At 35.2% G+C, this 14,738-nt stretch overlaps 1 protein-coding gene across 1 annotated transcript; it reads left to right on the top strand.

Moving 5' to 3' along the window:
• The first annotated feature begins 13,329 nt into the window (after positions 1-13,329).
• On the top strand, positions 13,330-13,575 carry LOC120768848 (60S acidic ribosomal protein P0-like). The gene has a single exon (XM_040095599.1). It carries the CDS (start codon positions 13,330-13,332, stop codon positions 13,573-13,575), a length of 246 nt encoding a protein of 81 aa, XP_039951533.1.
• The last annotated feature ends 1,163 nt before the right edge of the window (positions 13,576-14,738 follow it).

Raw genomic sequence — 14,738 nt, 5'->3', positions numbered from 1 at the left:
AAATACTTTTATTTCTCCAAGTTTTCAAAAATGGTATTTAAAAACTACAATTCGGGCAAAACTTCCTGCAAATTGTGGAAATGGGTTTTTCTATGGCTTTTAACAAGATGTCTTGTAAATTTACTATCAATTTCCTCAAAAACCGTATTGTGAGAATTTTTGAACTACAGAATTTGCGTGGCTTCTAGTTCCTAAATTTTATATACTTAGTATCGAAGATATTTTGTAAAAATTCACCTTTGTTCGAACCACTTCATGAAACTTGTAGGTAGGTAGATAAAGGGGGGCGGCAGAACATCCTTGGCCCCGGGCGCCCGAGGTTGTAGCTACGCCACTGTACACATACATACTATATATTAATATCCAAGGGATTTCGAAAGAATTTTACTACGATCAAACATAATTTTAGAACATTTACAAGATTGTGCTAGTGAACGGACAATAGATTAACAATCGGATAAATTTTTCATGTTTTCATGTGTTACATAAATAAAAAATTTTTCTTCAATATATAAACGATAAATAATCGTAATTTGCAGAAAGTGTTGATTTTCTTCTTTCAGTCAAAGAGATCGGCGCCTGAAGCATATTGGATATTCCAAAACGTTTAAGGAAGTGCCGCCCCAAGTGAAATAACGTGACGTGATTGGTTTCGTCGCTTTCAATACGCCGATTTTAATATTAACGACGTCCGGGAGAAGGAAAGCCGAAAGCCTTGTAAGGTGTTGCCCGATAAGGCTCCGTGTCAAACGCAAGAAGAGCTTGGTTTAGTATTGGGAGGCATCCGCCACGCAATTTCAGTTTCTACATGCGCTGGAAATAATTCAGAAACAAGCTACTTGGGTTCCTTATGACCTCACTAACAGGAGATGCACGAATAAGTGGTTAAGGTGCATGAGAACGCTCGATCTCACGTTGCCAAACCCGTTAAAAACCACCTGTAAACGTTTAAATGGAAAGTCGTACCGCAGCCGCCATATTCACCAGATATTGCGCTGTCCTATCAATATTTCTTCCGTTCGATGGCACTTGGTATGGCTCTGAAGCAGTTCCACTCACAAGACGACATTGGAAATTGGCTTCATTTTTGGATACAACACAAGATGAACAGTTTTTACAGTAATGATATACGAACTTTGCCAGAACGATGAGTAAAAGTAGTGACTAGCGACGGACAACACTTCGCATAATTCATTTTTAACCATTTCCTTACTATAAAAATTCTTTTTCTTAAAACAACAGTTATAATTTAGTTACTATCAAATAAAAAGAAACAAGAAACTGGCCTTCTTATTAAGAGCTCATATTTGGATGTAATTGTTCTGAGGTCTATTTTACTTTTTCAGAATACAAAGTGAAAAGAGTTGCTTTACCCGCCGTAACATATGGAATTCAGAAAATAAGCTAATTTTGTTTCTATTAGTTGGAAAAAAGGTTATAGATTGCGAAAAATGTATTTCAATTCTTGAAAAATTACCTTACTCTGACCAAAAAACTAGTTTTATACGTATTAAGCCTTACTCTGACCCAAAATTCTAAATTTATAAGCACTGTGACTCTATTATTAAATTTATATTGAATATTAAACGAAAATAAATCAATTAAATTTATATTGAATATTAAACGAAAATAAATCAATTTGTGCGTTGATTAGTATTCAGATTTCGTGAAAAAGATGGTGCTTTAAAATTGAAGGAAGTAGAGTTTTTTAAATTTATTTCAAGTGAAAATATTACTAACTTTTTGCGCTATATAAATTAAATATTAACTTTATAAAATATTTGAAGCTATATAAAAAACAATTTCTAAGTTATTCGATCTAAAATCAACAAGGAAATATGAAAGATTTGATATAAAGGATTATTTTGGGAATAACGGGAAGAGAATGTGATAATTTTTTTTTCATCTACATTGAAATATTTTACTATGAAATGATTTATTTGCAAATAAATTAATATTTTTTCGGCAACTAGTTTAATATACATATGTATATAATACAAAATATATAATTAATGTATTAATTCTCCCCTACTCTCAATTATTTTCATACCATAAGCCTCTCATATCACTTATTTCATATATTCAAATTCTATTTACACAAATTTTCGCACATTCATCAACACATTTTCACACGCGTTCCAAAACGACACTCGCACCACGCACGGGTTAACAACAGCGGCAACACGACACTTCAACCGGCTTTTACACAAACACAACACACTTGCAAATTCAAAATGCACACGCACAAACCATTTGCACTGAGACAGTATTTTCTTGCTTGCCACTTGTGCAGCAAGCCAACTAACAGCCACCACCGCCTCTAAAAATCCAGTTCCACCGATAACGCTGAGCTTTGCTTACCAGCCACCAGCTAGCCAGCTGCTTTGATGTATTAGCAAAGTGCGATAATTTGCACTCAAGTGCACCACAGCTGGCGGGCTGCCACACCATGCCGCACTTAAAACACTGGCTTTAACAGCGCCTCAACCCAATGCTGCCGAAGACTGTTGTTGCGACGGTTGTTTTGCTTTGCTTTTGCTCGCAATTCGTCTTGTGCAGCGCGCGACTTGAGTCGCTTGCCTTGCAAAATGCACAGGTGTGTATGTGTGTGTGTGTGGGATGTATGTGCAGCCACAACAGGGAGAGCGCGAGAGCGTAGTGATTTTCTTGAATATTTTCGCGACTTGCAGAAATTGGAGATTGTCCCGCTAGACGACGATGACGATGACGACGCAGCCACGACCTTCTTCTTCTTTGCATGCATTTGCAGCTGTACGTATGTGTGTGTGTGCGTGTGAAATTTGCGAGCTTATTTATGCAGCTGTATGTGTTTGTGTATATTTCTAGGCATGCATGTACTCGTATATATGTATGTATGTAGGTGTGCCTCGTAGTTTATGCTCCTTACGGGTTATGTTATTGTTGTTGCTGTCGTTTTCCTTGTGTTTGATTGCTCTTTGCACTCTTTGTGTTGTTGTTTTTTTTTTGCGTTTTATTGGGCGCAAATTTACGATGTCCACAAAGTGACGCTCGCCAGTTCGCGCCTTGCACTGCCTTCGACTGCAAGCAGACCAGGTGGTTGCCAACAAAATTCTCTGTGCTAAAGTTTATTTATTTATTTGTTGTTGTTTGAAATATGCATATGTATGTGTGGTTGCGGTTGCGGTTGTTGTTCCGTTGTTAGCGTTTAACGAGTTGAATTAGTGTGGCAAATTTATGGGAAATCGAAATGTTGAGTGAAAGTGAAGTGAAGTGAGGGGAATTTTGGGGTCGAGAGCGGCTGAAGGGTTCGAGATTATAAGAAATTTTGGAAAATTATCTAAGGTAAGTCAATGGCAAATTTGTAAATACACACCTGTGCACATATGTACATGTGTTTGTTTATTTGTAAATGTATGTACATACATATGTACATGTGTGTGTGGGCACACATGGGAGAGAGAACCGGATGGATTGGCGCTTAATGCAAAATTCAATGATTTACTATAAGCAACTTACATACATATGTAACAACAAATAACAAAGCAACAACAACAATAATAATAATAATAACAACAATAACAAGAGTACAACAACAAAAATGAAATAACAAAATTACAACAACAAAAACAACAATAACAGAACTAAAAATACTAACGAACCAAACACAACAACAACAACAAATCTTAAATAATACAGCAATCAGAACAACAACAACACACATAAAATAAAGAAAAGAATTACAAAAACCAGAAAAATTTTAACAACAGAAGAACATAAAAAAAACAACAACAACAACACAAATTCGAACATTAGAGAACAGCAACAACAGGAAACAGTAAAAGACAACAACAACAGAAATAGAAGAAGATTAATAAAATCAACGATAACAATAATAATAATAATAACAGCAAGAAAAATAATAACAACAACAAACCATAACAAAAATAACAAAAACTTAAGTTATAACAACAACAACACAATTCACAAAACACCACCAAAGGCTGAAAAATATAACAATAACAAACCATAACAAAACTAACAACAACTAAAGTTATAACAGCAATAATACCAACAACCACAGCAACAAAATATTATATAATAACAACAACAAAAAATAAAGAAGCAACAAAATATAACAACAACAACAAAAAGTAAAGAAGCAACAAAATATAATAACAACAACAAAAAGTAATATCCACCAAAAAAATCACAAAAGAACAACAAACAACTAAAATGAAACAACAACAATAATAACAACACCAGCAACTGCTACAACAACAACAGGTAGCCTTAACAGCATACACAAGCTTAGTTGCCAGCATTGAGTTGGTGGGGGGTGGTGCTTGTGCGCCACATTAACTCTTAACCAACAACAGTAGCAAGGGTGGTTGTTGTAGTACAATTGATAGGTAGACAGACTTGATGGACAGTGTGATTGCTGTCAATCACGCCAACTGACATTGGAAAGTGCAGTGATGGGAGCGCAAAGAGGTGAATGTGTGATTGACAAGTGAGAGACAAGTCATTTAAGTGTGGCTCGTATTGCGAATTAAGAGCGCAACAACAACAACTGCATGCAATATTGCAAACGGTTATATACGAATATAACATACACACATATCACTGCGATATTAATGGCATATATCTTACAGAACTTAATGTGTATGTGTTTTATATTGTGTGGCAGCTGAGTTCAAGCCTTATAAGGACAACAACAATGCAATACACGTCATCATTTGTACTAATATAACTATTAAGGTAGCTTTTATAGTTATATACGTTGGCTGTCCATGTGTTTGTATACACGATACCCCGTAGGAAAGTGCATTAGTTACTCTTAAAACTAGAATTATGGTCCAATCAAGTAATATTTGGTTTTAATCATATAAAATGCAATAATTGGGCAGAAAATTACATTAATAAGGGATGAGTTTGAAATGCTTTTAAACACATAATGCCGTTAACTTCAGTTGCACCGAAGTTATACTAAACTTCAAGAATGCATTTCGGTGTGTTCCAGTCTTTCACGCAATGCGCTTCATCAGACCTTATATACGATATTAAGGATGCTTATCCCACGGTAATTGGCGCAGATTGTGGGGTCCCCTTTTTTGTAGATTGGGCAGATGACACTTAGATTTCAATCGTCGGACATGCTTTCATCCGACAATATCTTGCAAATAAGCTGATGCATGCAGCTCGTCAGTTCTTCGCCGTCGTATTTGAATAGCTTGGCCGGTAATTCATCGGTCCCTGCCATTTTGTTGTTCTTCTACTTCTTAATTGGCGGAGACACGGCTTACGCGATTATAGCCGAGTTAACAACAGCGCGCCAGTCGTTTCTTCTTTTCGCTACGTGGCGCAAATTGGATATTCCAAGCGAAGCCAGGTCCTTCTCCACTTGGTCCTTCCAACGGAGTGGAGGTCTTCCTCTTCCTCTGCTTCCCCCGGCGGGTTGTTCTTCAGGTGGCTAAATTCTACTCGAACCTCATCATAGTCGGGCAATAGAACATCTATCCATATGTTACACTTTCACAGCCGTTCAGCAGATGGGAGAAGTGTTCCCTTAATAACTTCAGTATGCTCCGAATATCAGCCACTGGATCACCATTTTGGGTTCTACAAGAGCATGCTTCCGTCTTGAAACCTTCCGTTAGTCGCCGCATCTTTTCATAGAACTTTCGAGCATTAGCCCTGTCGGCCAGCTTCTCAAGCTCTTCCGAGTCGATGGAAAGTTCTCGGAGCGTACGCACGTCAAGGACACTGGATACATATCGTCCATCTATCACAACCTGATTGATTTGATTTCGAACTTCGAGTGGTTTCTACGTGGTGGGTCCCGAACCCAGCACACAATCTCGCTAGGCCAATAGCATAGAGTTTTATACACATTTACATATATAGCGAGCCGCTTGTTTCAAGACCTCTGGCTGCAATTTGACTTTAGGGAACCCTTAAACCGAAATTCAAATTATAACAGCATAAAACAGAAATTCTGATAGTTGATAAAGCACTATGTAATTCACTTATTCTGTTACATCAGCAAAGACCGATAAAAATAAGCTAGTTTCGTATATATAAGGTTTCTGACTCCAAACTTCACTAATTTTGTCTCACTGCTGCTTACTACTGATGCCGCTATTCCGCCCAGCTAAATTTTTTCTGCAGGGTAGTTTTGCTGAGAACTACTCGTGTCGTCATATTTGTCTTCTTCCTTCTTCCTTTGGCTGACTATCGAATGTGCATTCCAATACGACTTGTGCAATGGTGTTGTATACTCTCGAGAGGGTGGCTTATTCGACGTGTCTTATTAGAAAATGAACTACACTTCTTATTCTTATTGGATTTGTTTAATATGTGTTTATTGGATTTATGTAAATGAAATTTTCTCTCTTATTCGAAAGTAATTTTGGCTTTAACTGCTTAATCTTCATATCTTATTGGAATGAGCAAACCAATTAGTACGCTCTGAGCAGGGTATAGTAAGTTTGCCACTAAAATTTTCACCCAGAAATAGTAGAGTTCAGAGATTCCATTTTTGATTTACCGAAATTGAAATTTAGCGAATATTCTTATCTTTCAAAGAAGCTGCTCATTTGTCTGAACCATAGATATCGGTTCAGTATAGCATATAGCTGCCATACAAACTCACCGATCAAAATCAATTTCTTCTATCTATGAACAACATTTTTAGTTGACAAGATATCTTCACGAAAATTGGCGGTTGGGGACAGCACTCTTTAGAAAGTTTAAAGTTGATATAAAAAAAGGCAAAGAGAGATTATTGCATGATATATAGTATGTTTATATTTTTGAACGGTAAAAAATATTTCACCACGGTATGGTGAAAAATTATTTTATTGTAAAAAGTAAATTTGAGGCTGGAAAATAAATATTTCTTGCTGTATTTGGTAATAACAAAATTCACCATGGTGTGGTGAAAACCTTATTTTGTATAATAGTAGCTTTTTGAAATATTTCAACATGATAAAACTCGTTTAACAGCTTTTTCTGTCTGGTGAATATCTTAAATTCCTTTAAAACAAGATTCATCTTTATACTAAGTTTTTAGTTACTCATGATAATCGGTTCTACGACCGTAATTTTTGTCTGATCAAGGATTACCAACTTGGCAACGTTTCAAAACGACTTGTTTTATGTCGCTATAACAACAACAACAACAACAACACATGTTTAATGAACAACTTTTTATTTTGCTTAATTTTTTATACAATCTATTGCTTAATTTGGGAAGAACACCAAATGTCGAGCTGCTATAAGCGATAGTCAAGAAAAACTGGCAACATATGAATGTGCATATCAAAAATTAGCACACATTATTTACTAATTATGCCTCCAACTTTGATACCACACACAAACATACATACATTATATATTATACTGCACCACTTACACTAATCCCTATTGTACTTGGCCGCTGGCGTAATTATAAAGCGATAATGATGTCATTTACAAGTTCACCAAAGGGGTCATGGCGGCTATACAAAAACAAATGATTTGACAAATGCATTCGGGCATAAACGTTGATCGGCAATATATTTATATAGGTATATGTATGTATATACGTATTTATGTATAAAAATTGCTGGCCATTTTAACCACTCCACCGATTTATGTATACCAGCCTCATTTGGCTGTGAATGCGTCTGGTGACACTTTATCATGCTGCTAGCAGTTGACGGCCGCAACTATTTTTCACAATTATATGTAAAATAAGAAAAAAAAAGAGTAACTTCGCTTGTACTGCATCAATAATACCCTCCACAGGTGTATTTATTATGGCATAAAAGGGTATCATTTTTTTGTTTGATTTTGATCGATCAAGTTGTACGGCAGCTTATATATACATATTATAGTGAACCGTTCCGAAAAATATTTTCGAAGAACATTGCATTGTTTTGAAAATTATTTTATACCAAATTATGTGGAACTGGCTTTGCAAATAAAAGAGTTTTCCACAAAAAAACACTATTTTAATCGATCAATTTGTATGGCAACTAGTATATGTATGATATAGTGATTCAATCTGAAAATTTTTTCGGAGATTATGGCTTTATTTTGGGTAAGAAAATTTGCGAAATTTCGCCAGTATATCTCGAGACACAAAAAAAATGTCCATGCAAGGGCTTTATCGTGAATGCTCGAAAAAATCTCACCATGGTGTAACACACCAAAAATTTCTTTTGCTGTAAAACATTATTAATATACTATCAAGGCAAGAAAATTATTATTTCTTGTTGTACCTTACAAGGGCTGTATCTTGATTGCTCAAAAAAATTTCACCATGGTGTGGTGAAAATTTATTTAGCCGTTTAACGTTATTAATATACTATCAAGGCAAGAAACAATCAATCTTGTTGTGTCGGGTAATAAAAAAAATTCACCATGGTGTGGTGAGAACTTATTTAATTTGTTTAAATAGTAATTTTTTGAGATGTTCAGCTTGTTCCACATGTACTTTATATTGTCTGCGATGTTTCATTCTTTTTTAATATATCTGTTCAGGGTAGAGTATACACATGTACTTACATATATACAGTACATTCATATGTACATACATATTTATGCTTGTATATATATATGATTACCTCTAATATATAAATTGCAACTGAGGTGGGAGGCTGTTTGCAACCTATAGCCGACAACACAGTCTTTCGTAATCTATATTACTCATAAATGTGTAAATATGTATATATGTGTACATATGTATTTACATATGCATGTTCAATTCAAATACATAATACTACAAATAAATTATTGTCACTGTCAGCTAAGCGCTGTCGCGCGTCACTTTTTATTTTCTATTCCAGTCGACGCACAAACCCACACACACGTACATAACATATACATATGTATGTACATACATACATATATATCAAATGCAACCGCTAGATTATGTGTTTTCATATACATATGTATAATATGTTGATCTTTTTTATTGCGAATTTTTCCTATTTTGTTGCATTGTTGAAATGCCAACGACCAACATTGCGGTTGCCACACTGAATGATAAACCGAAAGCGATGCGACAGTCGAAAAGGCAATGCGTTGATGATGGCGTTGATAACACCAAAAACAAAAAAAAAGACTGGTGTGACCAACCATGATAGCAAAAATAGCAACAACAACAGCAGTTACAATGGCAATAGTCTACATATGAAAAATAATAAAACAAAATAATAACAAATAGCAAAGTGTGTGCGCAAATGCCAAACGTCAAATGGCAACTTTATGTATGCCGTTGACAATTACAAATGCATAACTACAAATAATAATCAAATTAAAGTATTTATTTTCAGCCATTTGATAGTAAATGTTGCATGCTGCTCTCTTCTTTGCTTCTAGATTAAAAATTAAATATTAGTCGATTTGTGAAATGCGCTTAATATGCGTGTAATGGGATAAGGGATTAAATGTAATGAAGGAAGTCATTAAATGTCAATGGACATTTTAAATTTTCACGAAATGTGTCGGTTTATTTGATTATACTTTTGTTTTTATTCTTATTATTCTCAAAAACATAATTTCATATACATATGTATTAATTAATATTTTGATGCATAAAAAAAATTCACCACAGTGTGGTGAAAATATTTTGGGTGCAAAATGTTATTATAAGCCGCAATAGAAAGTAAATACATATTTCTGGTTATATTGGCTATAAACAAAGTTCACCATGGTGTGGTGAAAACTTAATTTGTTTGTAATTGTACTTTTTTGAAATATTCAAACACGATAAAGCTCGCAGAATAACCAACTACCTTTGTGTTTTTTTCTTCCAATCAATTTAACGTCGTATCCTTTCGGTTTTCGAATTTCTAGGACGAATATGTTCGAGCGATAAGCAGTTACTAACATTTATAAAACCGAGGCGATAGGCCGTCTCTAGATTGGCGGAAGACATAATGTTACATATTTCATTAAACAAACATATTGTATCTTCTCTAATGTTCTGGTCTGTTCTGTTCTCCTTCAAAAGTTGTGGAAAGCACTATTTAGAAAGCTTAAATCTAAGATGAAGCCCTTTGAATGAATATAAAAGAAAGGCGACGAAAGGTTATTGCATGATTGTATTACGTTCATACTTTTTGAGGGTAAAAAAAATTTCCTCACGGTATGGTGAAATTTATTTTATTGTAAAATATACATTTAAGGTTGAAAAATTAATATATGTCTGCTGTATTCTGAAATAACAAAACTCACCATGGTGTGGTGAAAACTTAATTTGTTTATAATAATTGTTTTTACCAAACCAATGCTTGATAAGCTTGTCGAACATTGGTATACGTAATAAGCCAATGTTTCTTTGATCATATGGAATCGTATTCGTTCGACCTATGAATCTCTATAAGGAAGAGTTATGCATGTACATATATATGTATACTCATGTTGAGTAACAATGGAAGACTTACATATATTAATGTTTATAAAATCGGTTCGACTCCTCGAGGTTGTTGGAGGGCATTCTTTTATACATATGTATGTGTGTACTTTTGTATCCACCAATTATGTGTACATGCACTGGATTACTTTTCTAACTTTAAATGAGATGTTGTGGAGAACACTATATAGACCAAGTGGATGTTCGAACAGCTTGAAGTACAGAAGAAAGTCCTTAAATGGGCATATACGAGAGGCGTTTTGTGTTATTGCATTATATGATCTAAATTTTTTTACCCTAGAAAGAATTTCACCATGGTGTGGTGAAAATTTATTTTGTTTTTAAACGTTATTAATATTCAATTGATGCAAAAAATTAATATTTTTTGTTGTATTGGGTAGTAAAAAAACTCACCATGGCGTGGCGAAAAGTTAGATTAATTTATTTAAATAGTAGTTTTTTGAGATCTCAGGAAGAGAGTTGAGTTGCTGGGCATAAAACAAGTTTCACTACTTGATTGTTGAAAAAGGTTCATTTAAAGAATCTTCTCAAGTCACATGCTAGTGCTTATAAATATGTATATCTGCAACTACGAGCTTGAAATTTGTGTCACAAATTCTAATTACAACAAAGAGTCTAGTATATATAAGTTACATAAGTGAGTCACATAATAATGATATTTTTGTTCTTGTAGCAACTTGAAAAAACTGGAAAAAATTTTTGGAACGCTGCTGATGCAACAGTTATTTCCCGAATGTTAATGTTTGTTACGTTGACTCGACTGTCGTGGAAAAGGACCGTACCAAGGGTATAACATTGGCGTATATTTTTACTTCTAATTTACTCTCCTTGTTGAACCAGAATCCTTTGGAGTCAAGCGCTGCCTTCTAATTTGTTTTTTTTTTTTTTTTGTTTTATTTTACATATGTATATCATACATACATATGTATATGATATACATATGTACTATGTGTACACTGCTCATACCTACATTGGTATGTATGTAAGTATGTGTGTAATACCATAAAATTCTCAACACCAACGACTTTTGCAAATGTTCTCGGTGCTTAAGTTGTCATCGGACTTCGCTGGTATTTCCAAACTTTAAATCCAACCTCATTTGGTGGCTTAAATGGCATAATTAGTGTTGATTTTCTATTAGGATTTGGGCAAAAAACAACACTAAACAACAAATACCAAGCTTTGCATATTCAATTTTCGCCTGAATTTGTGTGCAAATACACAAATATTATGTAATTGCTAAATGCCCATTTCATTTAATACCATTTATTTATTTATTTATTTATTTTCGCCATTTTTCGTTTTTTTTCGCATCTCAATAACCAACAAATTACAAAATCTAAACGTTTTTGTTTAGATTTTAATGAATGCAATAATTTCATGCATAAACAATGCAACGGTTGTGCGGCCAAGTGGGATTGTTTTATGTGCATATGTATGTGAGTAGTTGTGGGTGTGTGAAAAATGGTTGAGGAAAAAAGTGTCGCAATTGTAAATGATAAACAAATAGACCAACATGAGCTGACCACGCGCCAAACCGACACTAACAAAATCCGAATACACACACACTGTTACCAATTATGCGTAGAAATATACCCATAAGCGATAGAACAGAAATAATAAGCCGAGACAACTTCGTCAGAAGTTTAGCGAAGTCATCTACCACTTTCTCTCCGAAGCTATCTAACCACTTTAGATTGCCAACTCGTATGCTAAGAGATGGTTTTGAGAAGCTTTAACTTCGGATTATTTTAAATCATAGGTGAAGTATGACCTACCGATGTATGAACTTCATGAACCTTTTGCTGAAGTGAATGGTTTCTGGAGATGAAAAGTGTACCACATACAGCAACGTCGAGCCAAAATGGACGTGGTTCAATCGTGGTGAACTCGTGCAAACGATGACAAAGCTACGATTGATGATTAGTAAGGTTTGATGTTATGTATTTGGTAAGATCAGCAGGGAATCACCTAATATAAGCTTCTGCCCTATAGCCAAACTTTTAACTCGGCCCTGTACTTTCAAAAATTGGAGCGTCTGAGGGAAACAATCGCTCAGAATGAGCCAGATTTGGCTAATAGGAGAAAAACTCTGTGACAGCTCACACTAATCGATAGTGACTCACTAATAGCTCCTAAAGCTTGGTTGAGAGTTGCTTCTACATCGACCTTATATATAGTTTACATCTGAAGTCAAGTGATTCCTATCTCCGACTGTTTATGGCGAATGATTTTGTTGTGCAAAAATTTCGTTCCAAGATAAGCTTGTGAAAATCGATAGTTGCAGTTTTTAAAACTTGCTGAGATTTTCGAAGCTTTATCTTTTTCCTCAGAAACTTGTTGTTGTAGCAAAGCACACCCCATTTTTTATAAGAGCTGAAAAGTTCCTTTCTAGCTGATCTTTCCAGAGATGAAGAAACTAACAACATTTGGCTTGACCACAAAGAAGGAATGTTAGACGAGTAAGTCTGGAGGGAAATACCGGTGATATTTTGACAAGTCTGTAGACATTCTGAGTATCTGAAGTTGGTTTGTAAACTTTCCAAATTAAGCCATCCGTCATGCCATCAGATAAATCAAATTAAAAAAAAACCGCTTAAGAGTTTTGAATCCACGTTATACGAACAGATGAAGGTTAAATGAATTCACCTTATAACGTCAAGCTATTAAGAACTCGGCGCATTTCATGACTCCTTAGATACTTTGAGGACTAAAGCTAAAGTCAGTTGCAAACATCTTCGGAAGATAAATGGTAACTTTCTTCCTTCGAGCATTAACTTGTTATGAAGAAGCTTAGCGACCTCAGTGATCTATTAATGTATGAAAATTTCGGTCAGTCCCTTTAGTATAATTCCCATTATACCATGACTACGTTGCCCAAGTGTATGACTCCGGTTCCATTTTCTAATCTGAAATCTGAAAAAATGCTGCTACCATTAAGGATTCCTGGTATCAAGAATCTGTTGGCTATTGGTGTTGCCACCGAAGTGGATTTTAAGGAAGCTGTCACCATCAAGGAGTTCATAAAAGATTCTAGAAAGTTTGTTGCTGCTGCTGCCTCTGCTCCAGTTGCTGGTGTTGTAGCTGCTGCCGAAAAGAAGGAAGAAGCCAAAAAAGAGGAATCGGAGTGCAAGGAAGAGGACGATATGGGTTTCGGTCTCTTCGACTAAACAGCTCATCACTAAAGTTGAAGCTCACTAGAAAACTTTTTAAGTTATGTCGTCCCTCTGTGTTGGCTCCGATATTACGCAGTATTATGGAAACAGTACATAATGTATCTGCGGAAGTAACTTTCAGAAAAAAGGGGAAACTTATTTGCATAATTCCAGATTTATACAATGGAATTTTCCCTTGCCGATATTTGCAGTAAATTAGAAAGAGAATCCCAAGAATAAGTTTCACAGGAAATTAGACTCTGTTTGAGAAAACGTGCGTTCTATAGGTGATGCCTGGATGTGAAAGGCGTTTTCGAAACCTTATTTAAAGCAATAGACGCTAGAGGAAAAACCAAGTCTTCGAACGCTAGTAACACAGGTACCACAAATGTGCTTTGGGGTAGTTATGATGGTGGATAGACCTAAAATCTTCTGCTTTCAGGCAAGAAGCGACTAAATAACTTTGTTGCGGTCAACACGGAGCATCTACTTCCAAGATCCCATCTTCAGAATCTTGCTAAGGTGGAGTCGGCAGAGTGTAGAGCATACGCGAAAGGTGATGAGACGCTGCAAATTTGCCTTTGCGAATGTCTAGTCTTCAAAAGGTTAAGACGGGATGACATGCACGCATCTCCATGTCAAATATTCAAGGATATTGGTCAGTTGAGGAGGAAAGAATCATCTATTTTATCAAATCCACATAATTGCTGAATAAGGCTTAATCGGTTACCAGTTGGTGGCACAATGTTCCCAATGATGAATTAAGTGCCGCTACCTTTTCTAATGCGCTTCTTGGATCATGAATAAAGTAAGTCAATAACCACCTTAAGTAGCTCCAGATTGAGCCTTGAGCTGTTTGATCCTGACAAAGGTAAACTACACAGGTTTTTAGTAGGCAACCATTGAGTTGCTTTTGAAAACATCTTCATCTCAATGGTTTATTGGATAATCAATATACGCATTGTAACTAATTGTTGGTGAAATAAAATGTATTTAAAGGTATTTATACTTTTATTCTGTCGCATATTTCAAATGCAAATAATACAAGTGCAACAAAAAACGCTTCTAAACAGCCGAACAAATGCTGTAAACAAAAACCAACATACTTAATAAATTATCCATACATTTATTTAGAACACACATGCAACCAATGAATATGTATTCAAATAACCACGTGG

This window comes from Bactrocera tryoni, chromosome 2 (assembly GCF_016617805.1).
Source record: "Bactrocera tryoni isolate S06 chromosome 2, CSIRO_BtryS06_freeze2, whole genome shotgun sequence".
Taxonomy (NCBI): Eukaryota; Metazoa; Arthropoda; class Insecta; order Diptera; family Tephritidae; genus Bactrocera; species Bactrocera tryoni.
The sequence above is the reverse complement of the archived record's forward strand: the minus strand, read 5'-3'. Positions and strand labels throughout refer to the sequence as shown.

What these genes read in the sequence shown, in the direction of transcription:
- LOC120768848 (XM_040095599.1), top strand. Translation starts at nt 13,330, where the DNA reads ATGCTGCTACCATTAAGGATTCCTGGTATCAAGAATCTGTTGGCTATT.